The following is a 23,136-nucleotide window of genomic DNA, read 5'->3' on the forward strand; positions in this document are numbered from 1 at the left end:
CACTGCAACCCCATGCCCAGGGGTCCAGCTTCAAAGAAGGGTGAGCAGTAGAGGGAGCAGGGCCCCTCTCTGGGAGGCAGGGGCTCAAAAAACTACCATGATTCATCACGCCCGAACATGAACCGTCATAAATAATGGAACACATTCGGACATGGTGATTCAGTGTGTCAAAATATAGAAAGGCCATTTAGTATTGGTGACAAAATTAGATGAAAGGCTTCACTCCTTCAGATGAAGCAGCAGACCGAATGGTGCCAAGAAAGAACGCAGAGCTGCACCTCCAAATGCTCTAAATGAAAATGTGAGTTTCCCCAACAACCCAACGGGGTGACCATCCCAGTCTGCTCTGCTCTCACACAGGGTAGTAGACGGGCACGCACCCAGGAAACCTCCCGTGATCGAAATGCACATTAGAAGAGCAACTGTTTCTCCAGGAAATAGTTAAGAGCTGGAGGACTTCCCTGGTGGTGCAGTGGTTAAGAATCCGCCTGCCAATGCAGGGGACACGTGTTCGAGCCCTGGTCCGCGTGCCGCGGAGCAACTAAGCCCATGTGCCACAACTACTGAGCCTGCGCTCTAGAGCCCACGAGCCACAACTACTGAAGCCCGTGCGCCTAGAGCCCGTGCTCCGCAACAAGAGAAGCCACCGTAATGAGAAGCTCGCGCACCACAATGAAGAGCAGCCCCCGCTCGCCGCAACTAGAGAAAGCCCGTGCACAGCAATGAAGACTCAACGCAGCCAAAAAAAAATTAATTAATTAATTAAGTTTTTAAAAAAAGAGTTAAGAGCTGGAGTGTTTTACAATAGCCAAGACATGGAAACAACCTAAATGTCCATTGACAGATGAATGGATAAAGATGTGGTACATATATACAATGGAACACTACTCAGCCATAAAAAAGAATGAAATAACGCCATTTGCAGCAACATGCATGCAACTAGAGATTATCATTCTAAGTTGAAGTAAGTCAGAAAGAGAAAAATATCATAAGATATCACATATGTGGAATAAAAAATATGACACAAATGAACTTATCTATGAAAGAGAAACAGAATCATGGACATAGAGAACAGAATGGTGGTTGCCAAGGGAGAGGGCGTTGGGGGAGGGATTGAGTGGGAGGCTGGGGTCAGCAGATGTAAGCTTTTATATATAGAATGGATAAACAGCAAGGTCCTCCTGTATAGCACAGAGAACTCTATTCAATATCCTATGATAAACTGTAATAGAAAAAATATTTTTTAAAAGCATGCATATATATATATATACAACTGAATCATTTTGCTGTACAGCAATAATTAACACAACATTGTAAATCAACTATACTTCAAAAAAACTAATAATATAAAACAAAAAAGAGCTGGAGTGTTTCAGAGTCTCAATACCACACTCTTTTCCTTGCAGGAATTTAAATAATTTAAATGTTTTCTATAAAAGCATTTTAAAACCACATTCTAGAAAAAGTAAACTGACTGATCAAAACTCACCAAAAACAAAAACAAACCCCAAAACTCACCAAAACAGACCTGCCTCTCATTTGCACGTTAAAGCCACAAGTCTAAAGCCACAAGCTGAGGAGCCTCTATCACTTTTGGCCTCGTGTTGCAATGTTGCTCTAAGCTAAGCAGGGTTTAAGCAAAAGAAGTACTACCCCACCCCCAAGCCCTCTGAGCTAAAGCATCCTCAAAGCAGCCATGCCTCTGATGCTTTGTGAGCCACAGCCTTCCTCATCACCTGGGCAGCGTGTGTGCAGTTACTGTCAGAACAGATCAGTGCACGGTCCCGAAATGAGGGTTTTATCCTATTCAGTTTGCACTGGGAAATTTGCACTGGGAAAGAAATACTGGTATTCACCTCAGAACAGCATTCTCTTTTTTAACAAAAAAAATTTATTTATTTTATTATTTATTTGGCTGTGCCAGGTCTTAGTTGCGGCACGTGGGCTCCTTAGTTGTGGCATGCGAACTCTTAGTTGCAGCACGCATGTTGGATCTAGTTCCCTGACCAGGGATCGAACCCGGGCCTCCTGCATTGGGAGCATGGAGTCTTAACCACTGCACCACCAGGGAAGTCCCAGAACAGGTTTCTTCACCACAAGATTTCTCTGAACTAATCCCATGAGATGTAACACCCACACGTGTGCATGCACACTCATGCACGTGCACACGCGCACACACACACACACGGATAAATATACTTGAGATATACCACATAGAATACCTCTCTCCTGGCAATTTACAATGCATATTAATATTTTAAAGGCCCTGAAATGTCCTGCAATAAGGAAACGTGATTAACTTTGCTTAACCTAACGTTTCACGGATTTAATTAACCAAGGAAACCTTTTTTTTTTAATTATCAAGACCTATTAATATATGGAGACGCCCACATGTCACAGAACACATTCGGAAGTGCTCATATATAGATAAGGAAAATCGTGTCTTTGCATTGGCTGTTCTTTTTTTCCCCCAGAGAACTTTCCCAGTAACACTTGAGGGAGGTGGCGAGGTCTTACAACCTTCCTCTGACAGATGAGGAAACCAAAGCTCAAAGAAAATAAGTAAGTTACCTCAGGTTGCTCAGAAATAGATGACTTCTTAGAGAATTTAACAGAGGTTTTGATTATATTCACATGTACTGTCCGGCACGAAATTGTTCCCAAGCTCATAGGACTACATGGAAATGTCCTGCTGGCCAGTCTGGGTCTCTGTTCTCTTCTCTCCTCTCTTCCCGTGTGGTTCCTTGTCTCCCTGACTTGTGGTATCTCTGGGGGATCATATCTGTGCACCGAAAGGGCCCTGGCCTGTTCCCACACAGCGAGGGGCTCTCTTTCCCCTTGGGGCCCAAATGCAAAGTGCATTTTCTCACCAAGAGGAACTGCATTTTCTCACCAGGAGGAACTGCATCTTCCTGGGCCTCTTGGCAAAGAGGCCTCGTGGGAACCAGCCCTACCCTGGGTACTCAGGGTTGAACTCCACACATGAGCAAAGACTAAGAAGTTTCTGTGTTGAGAGATAAGGACCTGAAGCTTAAGCTGTGTGTCCTGGTGAGCAGAGAGCCATGGAGACATGTCCTGGACCAGGATACCACCTTCTGCCACAAAGGTCATGGGTGTTCTTCAGTCTCCAAGATGGGACGAGCCAGGACGGCCGCCAGCACGCCTGCATTTAGATGCACAGCCCCTCCCAAGAATGCCAAACTCATGGCTAGAATTCCTCAAGGGAGGTGCTGCCTCCCTGTTCTATGCCCTCCTTTCGGGGGCCCACCCTCTAGGAAATAGGAATTAGTGCCTGCACCCTCCCCAGGCCAGCATCCCAGGTCGCCAGCCTGGGGTCCCTCACCAGAACCACTCACCAGATCAAGAAATAAAACCTTAACCAGAACCCCCAGAACTCCCCTTGTGCCCCTTTCCGAGGGTGACGAATGCTCTCCTTATCTCTAATATGACAGATCAGTGTGGCCCGTTTTTGAACTTGAATGCAATCTTCCACATTGTCGCATGCAGCTGTAGTTCACTGGTTCTGATTCTGTGGAGTGTTCCATCATACGAAGACACAACTTACCTGTTCACCTGTTGGTGAACGCTGGATCACTTCCAGTCCTGGGCTATCGTGAATACTGCTGCTGTGAGCATTCCTGCACACGTGTTTTGGTGAACTTGGGTATGCATAGTTGTTGAATGTATACCCAGGAGTCGTCTTGCTGCCTCGTAGTGGGTGTTTATATCCAGCTAGACTTATGTTGCCTGAAACTCCCACCAGCAATTCAGGAGAGTTGCAATTGCTCCACATCTTTTCTGCACTTGGAATTGTCGGCTTTTTAACTTCAGCCATTCTCACGGGTGTGTAGCAGTATCTCACTGTGGTTTTCATTTATATTTCCCTGTGACTAACAAAGTTGAGTGCACTTATAGGTTGATTACACATGTGGATATGTTCTTTTGTAAAGTGTTCAAATTTTTCTATTGGGTTGTCTGTCTTATTTATTTGAAGGAGTTCTTCATGTATTCTAAATTCAAGTCTTAGGTTAAACATACGTATGGCAAATTTCTTCTTCCATTCTGTGGTTTGCTTTGTGTCTTTTGTTCAACAGATATTCTTAAATTTAATGTAGTCCAATTTGGGACTTCTCTGGTGGTCTAGTGGGTAAGACTCTGCACTCCCAATGCAGGGGGCCCGTGTTCGATCTCTGCTCGGGGAACTAGATCCCACGTGCATGCTGCAACTAGGAAGCCCGCATGCCACGACTAAGAGTCCGTGTACTGCAACTAAGACTCAGCACAGCCAAAATAAATAAATGAATATTTTTTTAAAAATTTAACGTAGTCCAATTTATTACCATTTCTTTTATGGTTAGTGATTTTTGTGTCAAGATATTTGCCTACCCCAAGACCATGAAGATATTCTCCTATATTCTTTTCTAGAAACTTTTTGTTTTGCTTTGAAAATGTATATCTATTGATACAACCCTTCTGGAACTGGCATTTGTGTATGGCAAGAAGTAGTGATCAAAATTCACTTTTTCCTGTATGGATATCCAATTACCCCAACACCTTTTATTGAAAAGATCATCCTTACTTCCCACTGCACTAGGCTTTCATCTTTGTGAAAAATCAAGTTGACACTATGTGTGTAAGTCTGTGTCTGGATTCTCTGTTCTGCCCCATTGATCTATTTGTCTATCCTTGGCAATTACCACGCTGCCTTAATTGCTGTGACATCATAATAAATCTTGGAGTCTGGTAGTATAAATCCTCTGGTTTTGTTTTTCCTCTTTATGATTGTCTAATTTTTCTTGGTCCATTGCATTTAGAATCAACACACACACACAGCCCCCCCACACACCCCTTCCTCAGCTCTGTGCTTTAGATCTATTCCCGTTGCTTTGTGAACATCGTGTCTGTAACCTGTAACTGTTGCATGGTGTACGTGTCAATCACTGGCCAGTCAGGGAAGAGAAACCTCACTAAATATTTCAAGCAAAGAGGAAATTAATTCAAGAAGCTCATGACAAAGGTGTGGGAACCGAGAAAAGGGGAAGGGATGTGACCTAGAGATCAGGGAGTTGCTACTACTTCTAGGCTGGAAGCGCGGAGCAGGCAGGGGTGCTACACAGAGACAAAGCGAGAGAGTGGCATGGACATATACACACTACCAAACGTAAAATAGATAGCGAGTGGGAAGCAGCCGCATAGCACAGGGAGATCAGCTCGGTGCTTTGTGACCACCTAGAGGCGTGGGATAGGGAGGGTGGGAGGGAGGGAGATGCAAGAGGGAAGAGATATGGGAACATATGTATATGTATAACTGATTCACTTTGTTATACAGCAGAAACTAACACACCATTGTAAAGCAATTATACTCCAATAAAGATGTAAAAAAAAAAAAAAAAAAGGAAACGTCAGCCCCGGGCTAGGGTCATGGCCAAGCTCGTCCTGCTGCTGCTGGACCCCAGCGACTACTGCCCCAGATCCACGAACAGGAGCAGACGGGCTTACACCATTGCCACTGTCACAGTTGCGTGTGTCCCCACAAAATGTGTGGAAATCCTAACCCCCAGTCCCGAGAATGTGACCTTATTTGGAAATAGGGTCATCACAGATGTGATTAGTTAGGGTGCAGTCAGGTTGGAGTCAGGTGGGTGCTACTCCCATAGGAGAAACTTGGACACAGACACACACGCTGGGAGAGTGCCATGTGAAGATGAAGGTCGAGATTGGAGTGATGTTTCTACAAGTCAAAGACCGCCCAAGATGGCAGCAAACCCCCAGATGCCAGGGGGAGCCCTGAAGCAGATTCTCCTTCCCATCCCAGGAGGCAACAACCCTGCCTAGACTTCCCACCTGCAGAGCTATGAGACAGTAAATGTTGTGTAAGCCACCCAGTCTGTGCTACTCTGTTACGGCAGCCCCAGCTAACTAATACACCCACCTTCTAATCTGGTGCCAGGGCCTCCTGTTGGCTGACTCTTGTCAGAGCCCAGCTGGCCAGGGAGCCTACGACATGTGGCTGACAGGCTTCCAGCCCCGTGGCACAGAGAGGGAAGAAGGCCAAGTGCAACAGACGAATATCTAGCCAAGTGTGCATCCTCCAGGTGTCGCCTGGCCATCTACCCCTGTGACGGACACCAGGTGGCCACCACCAGCACTGTGATGGACACCCTCCGACACGAGGGTCTCTGGAAGGACCTGGGGATTTATGTCAAGGTGCAGAATATCTGTAATGCTGCTTCTGCAAGGCGGCCTTCGAAGCCGCTCCTGACCTGGCCCCTGCTTCTCCCTGGCCTCCTCTGCTCCCACTCAGCTGCAGCCATGCTCACCCTCCTTCCCTGTCTCAGGGCCTTTGCACTTGCTGTTCCTTCTCCCAACTAAAGGGACCACCTCACTATGCATCTAAAACACCTCCCTCCTTGTTCATTCTCCCACCCTGCTTTGCTTTCTTCATCCCACTCACCAATATCCAACATGACAATAGATTTACTCACTGATTCTAGGATCAATCATGACAGAATCTTGTCTGACTGGTTCGTTGCTGTGTCCCCAGACCCCAGAATATAGGTCCTGGAACATATAGCAGGTGCTCAATAAATATTTGTTGAATGAATAAACACTGTGTCTTCCCCATACCATGAAACAGAGCAGGTTCACCCATGTATGGACTGAAGGATAAAGCTGGCTCTGAGCAGGCCTGGCCTTGGGGGTCACCGGGCCGCCCCAGAGCTTGCCAGCCTTCCCTGGGCCTCTGATCTCCTACTCAAAGCAGCTCTGCCCACCGCCCCTGCCTATCCTCCCAGTGGATGGGGCAAGACCAGAGTTGGGGAGACCAGGCTGGCAATCAGGCCAGAGAAGAGACAGGTCTGAGTCGACAAGATACGGTGGGTGGGAGAGAAGGTCTCAGGTGGGAGAGGTGTCAGGGGGCTTGAATGCCCCGCATCAAGTATGATGTTTGGGTTTCTGGCCTGGCACCAGGGGGGCTAGATCCTGAGATGGGGCTGCAGCAGGAGGCGCAGTTGGCTGGAGGTGAGCTGAGTTTGGGGGCCTGGGGGACTCTGATGCAGAGACATCAAACAGGTTGTTGGAAATACAGCTCTGCAGCTCGGGGGAGATTAAGGTTGCAGGTGAACCTACGAAAACCATATTTTTGTTTCACCAAAATTAAATATTAAAGCAGCTCATGAAACAAAGAGTGAATCAACCACCCTTTACACATCTTAAATTAACGAAGACAAGGACTGCGTAATTACCTTCCATGTCAGACTCCGTCTCCCCAAGGGGTCAGTGAGAGTCTTGTGAGAAGAATTAGGCTTGGTTGCAAGCAGCATGTGTACAGGAAGCATATTTTTTGTGTGTCTGTCCGTCTACCCAGATGTTCACTGACTTAATGATTTTATGGCTCAGAATTGTTTATTCCTGCCTCCTGGGTCTCACCACAGTCCCAGCAACATCAAGAATGTACACCTTCCAAATGGGAAAGGCCTCTGTTGATCTTTATTTAACCTGCCTGGCAGGGCTGAGCACCTCCCTTTCCCAGTCCTGTAGGGGCTGAGCGCTCTCTGCTCTGCTTGGATAACCTCAAAACCCAAACCCCTGCCATCCGCCCACTTACTCTCCCCGTGACATCCTTTATCTCCCCCAGGCTTCACTGCAGAAAGCCACGACTCCAGCTCTGCTAAGTTCTGCTCCCTTTCTTTTCCCAGTTCCCAATTCTTTCGTTTTCCAATTATTTCCTTCCACACCGACTCACAATTCACTTATACAAGAATGGATGGATGTGAAGAAGAACCTGCATATTCTCGAATTTCACATAAGGGAGATTGCAGGATGGAATTCATAAATTCAACAATTATTTGGGGAATGTTTACTATGTGTCCACTCTTGCATTAGTCCTAGAGATATACTGATGGGCAAAAAAGAGGGAGCTTTTTACCTACTGGAACTTAAAGTCCAGTGGGGAAACCAGACCATAATTAATTACACAAACAAGTATGAAGTTGCTCCTGGGACAAGTGTCATAGACGAGGGTACTGTGGTTCTACGAGTGCATTCAGTGCTGGAGAGTGGACCTCATCAGAGAGATCAAGGCAGACTTCCTGGAGGAAGTGCCAACTGAACAGAGATCTGAAGGATGAGTGTCATTAACTAGGCAGGAAAGGAAGCGAAGGACCCTCTTTGTAGTGGGAACACAGTGGCAACAGCCCATGTGGGCAAAACAGAGGTCACACATGAGGGACCCCCTAGAGAGTCCAGAGGGGCTCAGGCAGAGGCAGGGGGAAGGCAGGGGTGAGTCTGGGAAGCAGGCAGGCACCAGACTACACAGACCTTCTCTCACCTGTTAAAGACTTTTGCTTTTATCTCAAGAGTAACAGGATGCCCATCAGAAAAGTTACAAACAACAAATGCTGGAGAGGGTGCAGAGAAAAGGGAATCCTCTTGCACTGTTGGTGGGAATGTAAATTGATACAGCCACTATGGAGAACAGTATGGAGGGTCCTTAAAAAACTAAAAATAGAATTACTATATGACCCAGAATTCCCACTGCTGGTCACACTGAGAAAACCATAATTCAAAAGACACATGCACCCCAGTGTTCATTGCAGCACTATTTACAGTAGCCAGGTCATGAAAGCAACCTAAATGCCCATCGACAGATGAATGGATAAAGAAGATGTGGTACATATATACAATGGAATATTACTCAGCCATAAAAAGGAACGAAATTGGGTCATTTGCAGAGACATGGATGGATCAGAGATTGTCATACAGAGTGAAGTAAGTCAGAAAGAGAAAAACAAATGTCGTATATTAATGCATATATGTGGAACCTAGAAAAATGGTACAGATGAACCGGTCTGCAGAGCAGAAATAGAGACACAGATGTAGAGAACAAACGTATGGACACCAAGTGGGGAAAGTGGCGGGGGGTGGTGGTGGTGTGATGAATTGGGAGATTGGGATTGACATATATACACTAATATGTATAAAATGGTTAACTAATAAGAACCTGCTGTATTAAAAAATAAATAATATTCAAAAATTAAAAAAAAAAAAAAAGAGTAACAGGATGCCAATTCATGTTTGACACAGAGGGGAGACAATGTCAGATTTGCATTTCAAAGAGATCACCCAGGCTGCAGAGAACAAATCAGAGGCGGACGTCTGGGTGTTGGAAGGCTGGGTGCTGGAAGGCTGGGTGCAGCAGGTTAGCACAACACGGCAGCTTGGCAGCATGGAGGTGGGGCGAGGGGAAGTGGATGGATTTAAGAGATGCTTGGGAGGCAAAGATGACTGGATCTGGGGGAGGCGAAGGAGAAGGGGACCTCTGATGATTTCTGTTTCTGGCCTGTGTAATTATAGTCATCATTCACTGGGGCAGAAAACTCCAGAGGAGGCCCGGCTGAGGGGCAGTTAGGAGTGCAGTTTTGGACACACTGAGTTGACTTTGAGACACAGCCGTTCTGAAGGCTCCTCTTCCTGACATGTACTTTTTTTTTTTTTTGCGGTACGCGGGCCTCTCACTGTTGTGGCCTCTCCCGTTGTGGAGCACAGGCTCCGGATGCGCAGGCTCAGCGGCCATGGCTCATGGGCCCAGCCGCTCCGTGGCATGTGGGATCTTCCCGGACCGGGGCACGAACCCGTGTCCCCTGCATCGGCAGGCGGACTCCCAACCACTGCGCCACCAGGGAAGCCCCCTGACGTACATGTTTTAGTGAAGGGCTCTTTGTAACACCTGCTCTCAGCTTTTATCTGCAAGTGGCTTGAGTGGGCCCTCATCCTTGGGGACTATTTTGGCCTGGTACAGGGTTCAAATTGGCCTTAATTTCCTTTAAGCACCATGCCTTCTATTTTTTTTTATAGATCTTTATTGGAGTCTAATTGCTTCACAATACTGTGTTAGTTTCTGCTGTACAGCAAAATGAATCAGCCATATGCATACATACATCCCCACATCCCCTCCCTCTTGAGCCTCCCTCCCACCCTCCCTATCCCACCCCTCTAGGTGGTCACAAAGCACTGAGCTGATCTCCCTGTGCTATGCGGCTGCTTCCCACTGGCTATCTAATTTACATTTGGTAGTGTACATATGTCCATGCCGCTCTCTCACTTCATCCCAGCTTACCCTTCCCCCTCCCCGTGTCCTCAAGTCCGTTCTCTATGTCTGCGTCTTTATACCTGCAAGATACTCAACATCACTAACTATTAGAGAAACGCAAATCAAAACCACAATGAGGTATCACCTCACACCAGTCAGAATGGCCATCATCAAAAAATCTACAAACAATAAATGCTGGAGAGGTTGTGGAGAAAAGGGAACCCTCCTGCACTGTTGGGGGGAATGTAAATTGATACAGCCACTATGGAGAACAGTATGGAGGTTCCTTAAAAAACTAAAAATAGAACTACCATAGGACCCAGCAATCCCACTCTTGGGCATATACCCTGAGAAAACCATAATTCAAAAAGAGACATGAACCACAATGTTCATTGCAGCACTATTTACAATAGCCAGGACATGGAAGCAAACTAAATGTCCATCGACATATGAATGGATAAAGAAGATGTGGCACCATGCCTTCTATTTTTGCGGTTAAGAAGTCAGCTGATCTACGTGTCATCCTCTGAAGGCAATCTGCTTTGTCACACTGCTTTTAAAATCTCGTCTTTGGTGTTCTGTAGTTTCATTGTGATGTATCTAGGTGTGGATTTCTGTTTATTTATTCTCTTTGGAAATTGTTTTTGTTTTGTTTTCTTTGCCTGGGCTTTGCAAAGTTTAAAAATCCCCAGGTATTTCTAACCTGCAGGCGTCTTTAGTAAACACTGGAGTAGAAAAAGCCATCCTCCAATCCAAATGTGGCAGAGAAGAAATTGGGGAATTGTTATAGCTCGTGAATCTGATGATTGGTGTCCTTCTCTGAGAACTGCTTCTCCCCCATTCTCTGTGTTATCTCCTTCTGGAATTCCAGTTAGTGATTTATGAGACCTTCTCACGTTACCAGTCACCATGTCTTTTTACCTCTCTTTTGTATTTTTCATGTACTACATTCTAACTCTCCCCTTTCACGTATCTTTTATGGCTGAGTAGCATTCCGATCTATTCCAATCCAGGTCTATTCTTTCACATATTAATAGATGTTCAGGTTGTTTATATTTTTAATTATCACGAATAAAACTGTTATGAACAATCTTAAGTAAGTCATTTTTATGAACATGTTTTCATTTCTCGTGGATAAATTTCTAGAAGTAGGATTTTTGGGTCAACGGGTTGGATGTGTGCTTAATTTTATAGGACTCTCCCAAACTGTTGTTTGGTTTTCATCCAGCATCTGGGCCATAAGCTTTCTTCAGACCTCCAAACTCCCAGGTTCCTGAAAATGGAAGGTACACACCTCTCTTCCCATTCCCCAGAAAGCTAGGACCAAAAAAGTAAAGTAACAGACCCCTCTCCTCACCTTCACGTCCCCCAAAGTCCACGTGCACAGGAAGAAGAGGAAAGATAAGCACTAAAGTCCGTGCAAGATCTCAGTGAGCTGCACTTTTGTGTCTGCAAGTGATGAGAAAACTCTGGGTTTGCCCAAAATGCTGTTCAGAGCTGGGAAAGGCAGATTAAAGAGAACATATGGGGCAGTGACGGCAGATACCGCAAACCCGATTTCATGTTCGCTCCTCTGGTTTAGACTGTCAGATGCTCATCAGTACAGAGCCTCCTCCTCCATGCTCTCTCCTCACTTCCCTCCCCTGCCATCTAGGCCTCTGATGCCTGGCTACCAGCCTGAACTTGTTGGGACAAAAGCCAAGACTGAGGAGAAGCAGAGAGACCAGAAGGGAAGGCAGAGCAAAGGAGCCGTGGAGAGGGGGTCTGATTAAAGAAGTTCGCTGGTCTACAAGCAGCGGGCACGGGGCTGCTTCTAACTGCTAGATCTGCCCTGGCTCAGGCTATACCTCAACGCTGTCAGCTGAAAAAAAATGCGCAACTTAAAAGTTGAGAATTATGTTTTATTCGGTGGACAAAACTGAGGACTTAATCCCGGGACACAGCATCTCAGATAACTCGGAGGGACAGCTCCGAAGAGGTAAGGGAGAAGCCAGGATACAGAGGAGTTTTTGCAACAAAGACCAGGTAGCCGGAGGGATATCAGGAGTTAACAGATTACTGTTAATTAAAGGAAACCAGACATCTCAAGTTAAGGAATTTAGCACTTTTCTGTGTATGGGAAGATGCAGAAGCCTGGGCTCATTGAAATCGTTCCTTTGGTGTGCACCTCAGCTATCCGGGGCCAGTGTCCTGTGTTTTCTCATCCTGAGTTCCATCAGGGCTCACCATTGGGCCGGCTGTAGTGGCTGATGGCCACAACATCCTTTGTTTACTGGTATGGCAGGTGGCATTTTTAGTTCACAACCCCCAGGACCGTTCCTCTTTCTCTAGGACACCACGGGGTCCTCGCAAGGTCTGCAACTGTTGGTCTCGCAATGCCTGTGGACGTTAGTGGCACATGTGACATCTCTGAGCTCATCAGGAGAGGCCGTGGGCTCCGTTTCCAGTGCCATCTGCCCTGGAGGAGGAAAGATTCAGGGTCTGACTTCCTGCCACAGACGGAGTATCTGCATTACCACTCAGGACCATTGCATCAATGGTAATTAAGCAAATTAGCCGTTGCAGGCATGTTCACAAAGCCAGCAGACTCAATGGGGCGCGATCCATTAGAATCCTGTCCCTAATGGTCCCTGCGGCTCCTCAGAGAACGAATCCCTGCACCCAGACCAAGTTGGAAATGGTGCACACAGGGCTGGCGGGGAGCCTGCAAGCTGCCCAGGCATCTGCCAGAGCCTTGGCTGGCTACCTCGCTTACCCGCCAGTTCCTCTCACTCTGCCCTATTGTTTTCTGTGTGCCTCTACCTGGAGTCTGCTACAATGTTCTCTTCACCTGGCTAATGCCTTTTTATCTTTTAACACTTGCCCTGGAACCACCTCCTCCAGGAAGCCTTCTCTGATTCTGCAGGCTAGATGAGGGCCCCTCTTGCCTCCATCACTGGTCAGTCTCCCCTAGAGGCTGGGCTCTGTTGCCAGAGGAGGAGGCCAAATCCCAGATGGAAGACATCCACCCCCGCTTGTCTCGGCCACAGGAGGTTGTACCAGGGTTCTAGGGGTGCAAGCACACAGAAACACACTCTGGCTGCCTTTAGAATCCCTGGAAGGGTGAGCAGCGTCAGCTACGACAGGAGCAGAGTGCTCCGGGCACCCAGATGGGGACACTAATGCCTGGTCTCTCAGGACGCACCTGACGGGAGGGAGCATCTCCTATTTGGAGTCTTTGTGTCCCTGGAGGACCAGCCTAACGGGTCTGACCTGGGCCACGTGCTCCATGCCCTTGACCAGGGCTGAGCAGGGCTCCATGGCTGGCAGACCCTTATATGTATTACTGATGCTTCATTCACTCCTCACAAACAATCTGTGAGTAGATACCACTGTTGTCCCCCATGTTACAGTTGGGGAAACTGAGGCAGGGGGCAGTGGTGACCATCAGGAAAGGAGAGCTGCCAGGCTGGCCCCCCGGCCCCCAGGCTTATGGAATAATTACATGTGTGTTGAATGAGTGAGCGACTGCTTTAGAAAACCACACGGAGTTGGCTTCTCCAGAGCCAACCTGCTTCCCCAGCCAGGTGTGGGCGGGCGTTTGGCCCTTTCTGATGGATGGGTGATATTTTCTGGGGCAGTGACAGGATGCACACCTGTCATCGCTGAGGTAATTACTTCTCCCTCGCTGGCCTTTCGGCCAAGCTGCCGCCCTGAAAAGCCATCGCTCTTTCTCGGGCATTCTCAGCAAGAGGCAAAGGAAAGCTTAGGAAAAGGGGAGGTGGAAAATCTGTGCTGCCTTTCATCGTCGGGAAGGGAGGCCGAAGCTTCAGAAAATGGGACAGAGACTGAGGCCAGAGGCTGCATTACGCAGACGTGGACCTCAGAGGCCGGAAGAGAGGCATTGGGTCCGGAGCACAGGTCGGGCGGACCTGGAGCAGAGCCAGAGCAGAAGGCAGAGCCCCCTGGGCAGGGAGGGCCCTCCCTCCCCTCCTTCTCTTTATTTCTGGAGCTCGCTGAGCTGTTCCCCTGCATCCCGAGCTTCTTCTCAGGCAGCTGAAAGGCCGATGGCGGGGTCAGTGCTGGAGAGAGTGGGTGGGAGTGGCGGTCCTGGGGAGTGTGGTTATCGAGCACATGCTTTCCTGGGGACCCCAGTTCTGTCAGTATCACTCTATCAGCCTGTGGCCTCGGTGGGACCCTGGCCTTGGATCCCATTCGGGCCCCCAGCCCTGGTTGGTCCTCCCTGCTCCGGGCATCCTTCACTCCTCCCGGCCTCCTGGCTCTGTAGTCCAGCCCGGCTCGTCCCCCTGCGTGGTTATTGCCAAGTACTTGTCTGCCCAACCTCTGCCCCGGCCTGTGAACATCTCGGCCCAAGGCTGTGGTCTGTTCATTTGTGGACCCTCAGCACCCGCACGAGGCTCGGCCCAGTGAGGCCTGGCTGGGTGGGATAATGGTCGGTTCCGGATTCCTCAAACCCCACTTGGCAGCCAGGGTACCATGGCGGGGGTCCTGGGCTGGCCGTCTTACCTCTGGTCAAGGTTTCCTGAGTTTCCACCCCCAGGAACGGCTCCAGGCCCCTCTCCCCCAGTGGCTGGCTGCCGCAGAAACGGCCTCACAGAGGGGCCCTGGGGCTCCTGTCTGTCTGTGCCGATCACTGACATGGCTGCTTCCCGGGAATAAACCCAGTTCTTTGCAAGGAGCCAGGAGAGACACGGAAGGAAGGAAAGGGGCTGCTCAGAGACCTCATCTTACTGACAACGCCAGAGGCTGGCCATCCACGGGGGACCGCGACCCACCCAGGCCCCCTCCTGGCCGCCTCTCCCAACCCCAGCCCTCCGCCCTCTCGAGGGTCTGTCCGCGGGCCCTACTGCTTGTGCCTCGGTTGAGGACACGGGTCCAGACGCAGCAAGGGTCCTGCCCATGCGATGTGGTGTTAGAGGAAAAGCCTCAGGGCGATGTCTGTAGCAGGAATTTGCATTTTACAAGGGATTTTTAAAAATTGAAAAGAACTTAAAATTCTAAGAAATTAACTTCCAGTGGTTACCTTCCAAGGGGAAGGCAGGGGCAGGGCCCTCAACACCTGTAAGAACACAGCCATTTCTGTCTCGCCCTTTCCTGAACCTGTCCCTATACACACCAGCTTCTGGTCACTGGTGCAGGCTGCACACAGTCGTGGTCACTGGTGGTGCCCTCTGACCTGCCCCTCCCCCACTGACCCCGGCTCCGGAAAGGCACCTCTGATCACACAGTTGAGGAAGCAGAATCCAAGGGGTGTGCCTCCCTAGACTTCTCCCTCTCCTTCACTCTGCAGAGCCCTCCATCACCACTTCCTGCTGATCTCATTTCCAGTATCTCTCAGATCCACCCTTTTTCCCCACGTGCACCCCCAGCACGGCCATTCTGGTCCACATGTACCTTCAGCTTTCAGCCGGGCTTCTCCTCCTGGACTCCTCACATGCTCTCTGGCCCCCTTCTAATCTATTCTCCAGGCTCTGGCCACAGCAATGTTGACTGGGATTGTGTTGGATATATAGGCCACTTTGGAAAGAATGGATACCATAAAAATATTGTTTTCCAATTCATGAACACAATATGGTTCTCCATTTATTTAGGTCTTCTTTAATTTTGTTCATGAGTGTTTTATAGTTTCCAACATACAAATCCTACTCATTCTTTGTTAGATTTACACCCAATTATTGATATTTCATGTTTTGGGAAACTATTGTAAATAGTGTTTTATTCAATTTTTAATTATTCATGGCTAGTACATTGAAATAGAAATGATTTAAAATTTTTATTTTAAAATAATTATAGATTCATAAAAATTTGCAAAGATAGTACAGAGAGGTCCCGTGGACCCTTCACCCACTTTTCTCCAATGACTACGTCTTATATAACTATAGTACACTATCAAAACTAGAAAACTGACACTGGTACAACTTGTGTGTATAGGTCTATGGCATTTTATCACATATGTAGAGTCATATAGTTACCACTCTCAAGATACAGAATGAAACACAATTGATTTTTGTATATTGACTTTCTATCTTGCAACTTTGTTAAACTCACTTATTAGTTCTAGTCAAAGGCACTTTTTGTAGATTACTTAGGATTTTTTACAAAGATAATCATGTGATCTGTGAATAGAAAGTTTTATTTTGTCCTTTCCAGTGTGGATGATGTTTTTCTTGCCCTATTGCATTGGCTAGGACCTCCAGTTTAATGCTGAACAGGAGTGATGAGAGCCAGCATCCTAGTCTTGTCTTGCTCTTGATCCTGGAGCAAAGCAGTCAGTCTTTCATCATTAAGTATCATGTTAGCTGTGGGGTTTTTGTAGGTGCTCTTTATCAGATTGTGGAAGTTCCCTTCTATTCCTAATTTGCTGAGAGTATTTATCATGAATTATTGTTCAATTTTGCCAGATACTTCTTCTGCATCTATGAGATGATCATATGGTTTTCTTCTTTAGTCTGATGATATCACAGATTACACTGAACTATTTTCAGTGATATTGAGAAAGCACAAATATAATCATGGCATGGCGCTCTTTAAGTGTTCAAACCATCTAATAGCTTCCCATTGCTCCTAGGATAAAATCAAAATCCTTAACGCAATGAATCAATTACAAATATATGTGCCTATGAGAAGCACATATCTAACTAATTGTTTAAATAATATAGCCATTTAACAATAGCACATAATAAGTCTGTAGTTCCAGGGCTGGTTCAGCCACTCAACAACAGCAGTTCACCAGGTTGGCATCTCTGTCTTGCTCTCATGGTTGCAAGATGGTTGCAGCAGCTCCAGGCATCACTTTCTAGCACAGTTGTGTCCAAAACTGGAAGGAAGGATGGAAACAAAAGGATTTTCCTCATATCATCTCTGTTTTGATCAATCAAGAAAATTATTTTCTACAACTTCCTTAGCAGATTTTCCCTAATATCTCATTGGCCAGACCAGGTCACCTACTTATCTCTAAACCAATCACCTGGCACAGGACTACCATGATGGCCTTAGACCAACCACAGTTCATCCCCTGGACCCGAGTATGTTGCTATTGGACAAAGTCAGGGAGAAAGGAGATTGCATTTGGGGAGTGGCCAATGTGTCCACCATACTAGTCCACCCAAGTCTCTGCACGACATGGCTTCTCCCTCACTTCACATCCTCCGTCTCCAGATAAATATTATTCCTTCTGGAATACTCTTCCTCCCACACCCGTTCACCCAGCTGAAGGTAACTCACCCTCCAGGTCTTACCCAAGGTGCCTCTGCTCCCATTGACTTCCCAGCTCAGTCAAGTTCTCCCCCCAAATCGCCTCTGCCAGCCCTCCTACATTCACAGCACCCACCGTAGCCTGGACTCAACATTCCCTTGGACTCCTCCTGCCCTATCCCCTCTCAGAGTCCCTGCTCACCCTCTTCCTTCCCCCCATACCCAACTTTCCACCTCCAAATCCCACCCATCCTTCTAGGACCATCTGCACGCTGCCTCTTCCATGCAGACCTCCTCAACCCTTGCAGCTACAGTTCCTATCTTCCTCCTTCGTGCCCACCTGGCAAATGTCCCTTGAATTGCAGCTATTTTAGTGCAGGCCTGTCATACTGGCAAGTTCCCTGGGAGCCCAAACCATGTCTCATTCCTCTCTGTAGCCCCCGCCATTGCCACAAGTGCCTTTCCCACTGTCGGCCTCAGCAGGTGGGTGGAGGCTGAAGGATTAGAAATAGATTGCAGATTGAAACAGTTACCACCACCGCCATCCCCTTGTGAGGGTTTCTGGTGGGCCGCAGGCTTCACAGACATCAGCTCTAATCCTCCCCATGGACAATGGTGTAAGGGGCAATGTTATCCCCACTCCCATGTTGAAGACCGATGCCAAGAGGTTAAATAAATAACTCTCCCAGAGGCACACATGGGGTAGAACCAGAGCTTGAACTCAGGTGTATTGCCCTGACTCTAAGGCCGGGGTTTTCCCCACCACTCCAGGGAGGCAGGGAGGAAAGGGAGGAGGTGGGTCTGTGACTGAGGCAGACAGAGGAGGGCACCGGGTGGGGGAGGGGGGACACAAAGACCAGAGTCTGGACATCAGCCCCAGCCCCTGAGCAGGAGCCCTTGCTGTCCCTCCTCCAGGTGGAGGTGATCAGGAGAGAAAACACTTGGGCCATAAGCATGAGCTCAGGCCAGAGCCACGCTGGGCACGGGGAGAAAGCCGTGGTCCTCGCCTACAAAGGTCCGCGGTTGCATGGGGACCTGAATCCAAAACTATAAACGATGAAGCAGGACAAAGAGGTGTGCTGCTCGCTCCAGGAGCTGCGGGAGGACGTGGCTCCCTGGACGTCACTGGAAGCGGCTGCTCTGCGTGCGGCAGTGTCCACCCTCATCCACGCACACCTGCCGGGCCAGCCTCATAGCACCCAGGAGCAGCAGTCGTCGTTTCTGTTCCACAGATGAGCAAGCTGAGGCCCAGGCAGGATGAGGACTTTGCCCCAAGACTCAAGGAGTTGGACCCAGGTCTGCCTTTCCCTCAGAGACCTCTCTGCCCCTTCCCCAGGCAGACTTACTCCAGACTGACTCTAGAAGCTGGCCCCGGGCCGTGTCCATCCAGGGAGCTGGCAGCCTCCTCTTCGTAGCTTTTCCAGCTCTCTTGGTTACAATCCCAAGTGATTGGCCACCATACATCTCTCTCTTCTTTTCAAAGATGACTCATAAGATGAAATGAGGCATTTTGGAGTAAATGATGAAGGGACTGAATTATTCAAACTCCTCCAGATTCTGAAATGACTTTAATGTGTTTATGTATTGCATTAAGCACTGAAATGGGCTGAGAGGGTCACAGGATTTATCTTATTTTGGGAAATGCCTCTTCATTGCACACTCCAGTGCAGGACCAGCTGTGAGGTAAATGTCTAGAGGACATCGAAAGCAGTGCCCGCTTCCCTGCTAATTGCCCCTGTGCCTTTCTTCCCGGTTGGGTTGACAACTCTGGCTTTGTTGTTGCAATCCCATGTTTGCCCTGATAAAACCCAGCTCCGTCCCTCTGTCGGAAAGGGGGTGCTTTGCAACTGCTGACTGCTCTGCTGAGATCGTGAAGCCCCAGGTCTGTTGCTGCCCACGCAGAACTGCCCACTGAGGGCGCGTGACTTGTGTAACCTGAACGTGGGTATAAAGAAGAAGACAGAACTGTTGTGTCCATGACTCACAGGGCCCTCGAGGTCCCTGGCACGTAGTAGGCACTCAGTAATGTCTGCTGGAAGAATAGTCTTGGAGCTGGACAGAGTTCCCCTGCCCCGAGTGGGGAGGACAGGTGTGCTCAGCCTACGTTCTGAAGAGCCTACATGAGGGGAGCAGCAGAGAGCAGGGAGCCATGAGGCATGTTGGGGTGCCCGGCGTCTAGCCCTGGGGGGACCTGGCACCACCCCAGACCAACAGGAGGGAGAAGCCCCTGCCTGGAAGCAGCTCTGAGTAGGAGGGAGCATGGAACATTCCAGCCTCTGTCCCCTGAACTTGCATCTCTGACCAGGGCTTCCCATCAGCCCAGTCCAATGGGCGCTGGGGGACAGGTGAGTCATTACCAAGTCCATTCAGTCCAGCCTCCAAGACCCAGACCGGCAGAGAAGAGCAGAGAACGGACGGGAGAGAGCTGGCTAAAGAAGAAAGGGGCCTGGGCGAGTCCAAAACCTGACACCTCTGGCTGGACCTCCACTGGAGCCTCTGGAAGTCTAAGGGCTGTCAGAGCAGAGAAGGGAGTCCAGGGCAGGTCTGCATAAGAGGGACAGCACTGCGGGTACGGGGAGCACGGGGACAGAGGCCAAGAGGCTGTTCCCCCTCACGCAGGAGGATGCAGGCCGTCGGTGGGAGGGGTCTTTGAGTTGGAAGTAAGTCATAGAGGAAGGACCAGGGACTGTGAAGTTGGGTTCGGGGTCTGAACGCACCACCTCCGGGCACTTCCTGCCAGGGTGGAAGCAACTCCCACAGGACGGACCCCAGACAGGCTCCATCACCCTCTCAGGCTTCCCCTGCTGAGCGGGTAGAACTGGGGAGACCAGTCCCCAGGGGCCAGAGGAGGGGCCCAGCTCTTTGGGTCTCTCCCCCTTCGGCTTGGGCTTCCTCAGGTTGCTCCTACACTGGAAAGGCTAAAACCCTTGGCCACGAGCGGGCAAGCCTAGGGGCCAGACAAGGACACCTCCACCCCGAGTGGTAGGGCTTCCCGAAGCGTGTTCCCCAGACCTGCAGTACCACGCGTTGCTGCAGGGAGAGGGGATTCCGCAGTCACGTAAGTCTGAGAGGCACCGCCTACTCTGCTGCTGCCTGAGTGTCACAAATTTCCCGGCCCACTAAAGGTTGTGATAAGTCCTGCAAGGGGCGGGGGGCAGGGGGGCCCATTAAACCGCGTCGAGCTCAGGTTTTCACAGACATATTGGGCCACAGAAACTTTTCATCACAGAGCATCTGTGCGTACTTTGGGCACTGCTGCTCGAAGGAGCCCTGGGCTGAAGAGGAGCCACTACGCCTTTGAGCATCTAAAGCCTTATCGCCCCGGCATTTGTCTCCCTTGTGTCATCCCTGAGCCTTTAGCAAAGACCCGCTTACAGAATCTGGCCAGACTTGGCCTCGCAGTGAGGCTTATGGGGAGGAGATGTCTCCGTGCCTGCGTACAGGCTAAAGGGCTTCCGAGGCCAGATTATAGGCAACAGCGTTTGTCAAGGCGTGGGGAAGGTGAATCTCCAGGGAATGATTAGAAAGGAGACAAGAAGCCAGCTGCCCCTCCCACGTGGACAGCCTCCCTCCTCCACAAGCCCAGCGTCTGGGTTACCTGTACTGCACAAGGAGGGTGTTATCCTGGAGGGTGGTCCATGGTCCGACTGGAGGGAAGGTCGCTCTGGCTTCTTCTAGGGTCCTGCTCCCCCATTTTCATCAAGGGGTCCACCCGGACTGGCCCACCACCTGGGCAGGGATGAGGGGTCAGCCCCTGAGCCAGGCCCAGTTAAGGCCTTCTGGGACAGGGGCCCCAAAGCCATCTTTGTGGGCTCTGCCTCTTTGCCCCCCGGCTGGCAGACGGGCCAGGGTGGGATGGGAAGCAACCACTGGGTCCTGGGAAGGAGCAGTGACTTGGGGTCTGGGCTCCAGCCACTGAGATTGTAGAGGAAGGGGGGTGCCATCCCCCAGTCTGGAATTCCCTATCCTCCCCTCCCCCTGCAGTAGGAACGGCACCTGCTTTGTGCTTCTCACTCCTTCCTCCCAAGGACCCCCATTAGAGATGGAGGGAGGGATCGTGTACCAAGTGGCATGCTGGTTCCAGCTCGTGCATGTGGCTCCGAAGACGGAGCTCTTCTCCATGGCGCTCCCTGCCCCCCTTCACCCGGTCAGGGCTTCGGTCAGCCCACTGCCTGCCCACTCTGCCTGGGACATCCACAGGATGGGACAAATGAGAGAAGCTCCGCTGAACAGCTCATCCTAGCCTCCCACCCTCCCTTCTTCTGAGCGGTTTCAGGGAGCTGCGGCTTCAGGGAGCTCTGTTTCACATCGACGCCTGCCTACTCCACCCTGTTCTCTTGGGGTCCACCTCCAGGTGTGTCCACTCTGGCCTTAATGAGATCCTCCGAGGATGCAGTTTTCAGGCCTGACAGTGGTATGCAGATTCCTCAGGGGTCAGGGGGTCATAAAAGGTCATTTCTGCCACTCTCCTGCCTCTGCATTGTGGGGCCTCCACGCTAAGGGTGTGTCCTGCCTGCCTCTCCTCTGTCAGCACTAAGGTCCCCATCCCACATGTAGTCCCAGGCTGAGGGGGAAACAGGAGCCCCGCACGCCGACAGTAGCCGGGCCCTGGAAGTTCCGGGAGGCCCCACACCCAGGCCTGGGGAGAGCCACGGCCTCCTATCTATCCCCAAGTGCCCTGGCTTCCTGTTTGCCTTCCAGACCTGCCATAGACGCCTGGTCAGTGGGACCAGGGCTGGACACTGGTTCTAAGCCCCAGCTGTGGGCTGCTCCCTGCACAGTGTATGTGACCTGGGTCTCCCCAGTGCTCAGATGCCCCGAAGCCAAGAAGGCCCCATTCCCTCTCTCCTGGCCCCCTGCACAGTGTGATAATCAGCCTTCCCTTTGTGGGCAGTGACCCCACCTCTGCCCATGCACCCAGCCAACAGCACCCCTCCCTGCTCTGCTCAGGCCATCTCGGGCTCAGCCTGTCTGGGTCTAGCTCACTGTCTACCCAACGCCACCAGCATGTCACAGGCCATGACGCTAAGCCCCCATCACTGACGACGATTGCTATGGCACTAAGACCTCCTACAGATATGATCTTATTAATCTTCCACAGCGGCATGGAAGGTTCAGAGAGGTTAAGGAATATGCCTGAGGTCACACAGCTCATAAATGGTAGAACCCAAGGTTCAGCTTTGATCAAGGCGACTCTGCCCTGGAGAGCCTCAGCGCTCTGTTGAGAGCTTACCCCGCAGGGCTGACAAGCATAGGCAGCGTCTCAACGGATGGAAATCCAGCCATGGTACTGCCTTCTTTGCCCTCAAGCACAGCTGGGAAAGAACGCGGAGGGCAATGCCAGGGTCCTATGAGGCAGACGGCTCCCCTCACAATGCCTTGTGTACAAGGGAAACCCAGTGGTTTGTTCTTTGCAAAGAAATGTCAGAATTACTTTCTCTCCACTTAGAAACAGCCCTCATGGTCATGGGTGGGCGGCCACAGTGCTGCTCTACATCAGCCCTACTGATGCTCTGTCTGAAGACTTGGAGGTGCTTCTCTCCTGAAGCCCCTCTGAAGGTAAGGGGTGGGGGCGTGGAGATTTATCAGACCCAGTCCTGCCTCAGGAAGCCCCTGTGGTGTTCCCAAGCCTCAAGCCAGATGTTTAAAATCATCTCATTTAATCCTCACCCTGGGAAGTCAGCACCTGCACTCTCTGGACACAAGTGAGAAAATGGAATCAGAGAGGGTGAGGGCCTGCCCAGGGTCACACAGCCTGGGACTGCTCTTCTCATACTGCTGCCTCCGAGTGGGGAGGGTGGACGGCAGGGGCTGTGCTGTGCTGGGGGCTGCACAGCAGCCCCAAGGATGCT

The 23,136-nt window shown here is 50.0% G+C and overlaps 1 protein-coding gene across 2 annotated transcripts in view; it reads right to left on the minus strand.

Moving 5' to 3' along the window:
- Positions 1 to 23,136, minus strand: part of RRM2 (ribonucleotide reductase regulatory subunit M2) — a 92,148-nt gene that overhangs the window by 19,150 nt on the left and 49,862 nt on the right. Inside the window, exon 10 of one of the 2 annotated variants that reach the window (XM_060168793.1) lies at positions 16,776 to 16,907. The exons of the other annotated variant lie outside the window; for it this stretch is intronic. Within the exon in view, the coding sequence (XP_060024776.1) occupies positions 16,887 to 16,907 (21 nt within the window). The 3' untranslated portion in view covers positions 16,776 to 16,886. Of the gene's footprint in view, positions 1 to 16,775; positions 16,908 to 23,136 lie in introns of those variants that run through there. 2 annotated transcript variants of the gene reach the window in all.

The sequence above is a fragment of the Lagenorhynchus albirostris genome, chromosome 13 (genome assembly GCF_949774975.1).
Source record: "Lagenorhynchus albirostris chromosome 13, mLagAlb1.1, whole genome shotgun sequence".
NCBI classification, from domain to species: domain Eukaryota; kingdom Metazoa; phylum Chordata; class Mammalia; order Artiodactyla; family Delphinidae; genus Lagenorhynchus; species Lagenorhynchus albirostris.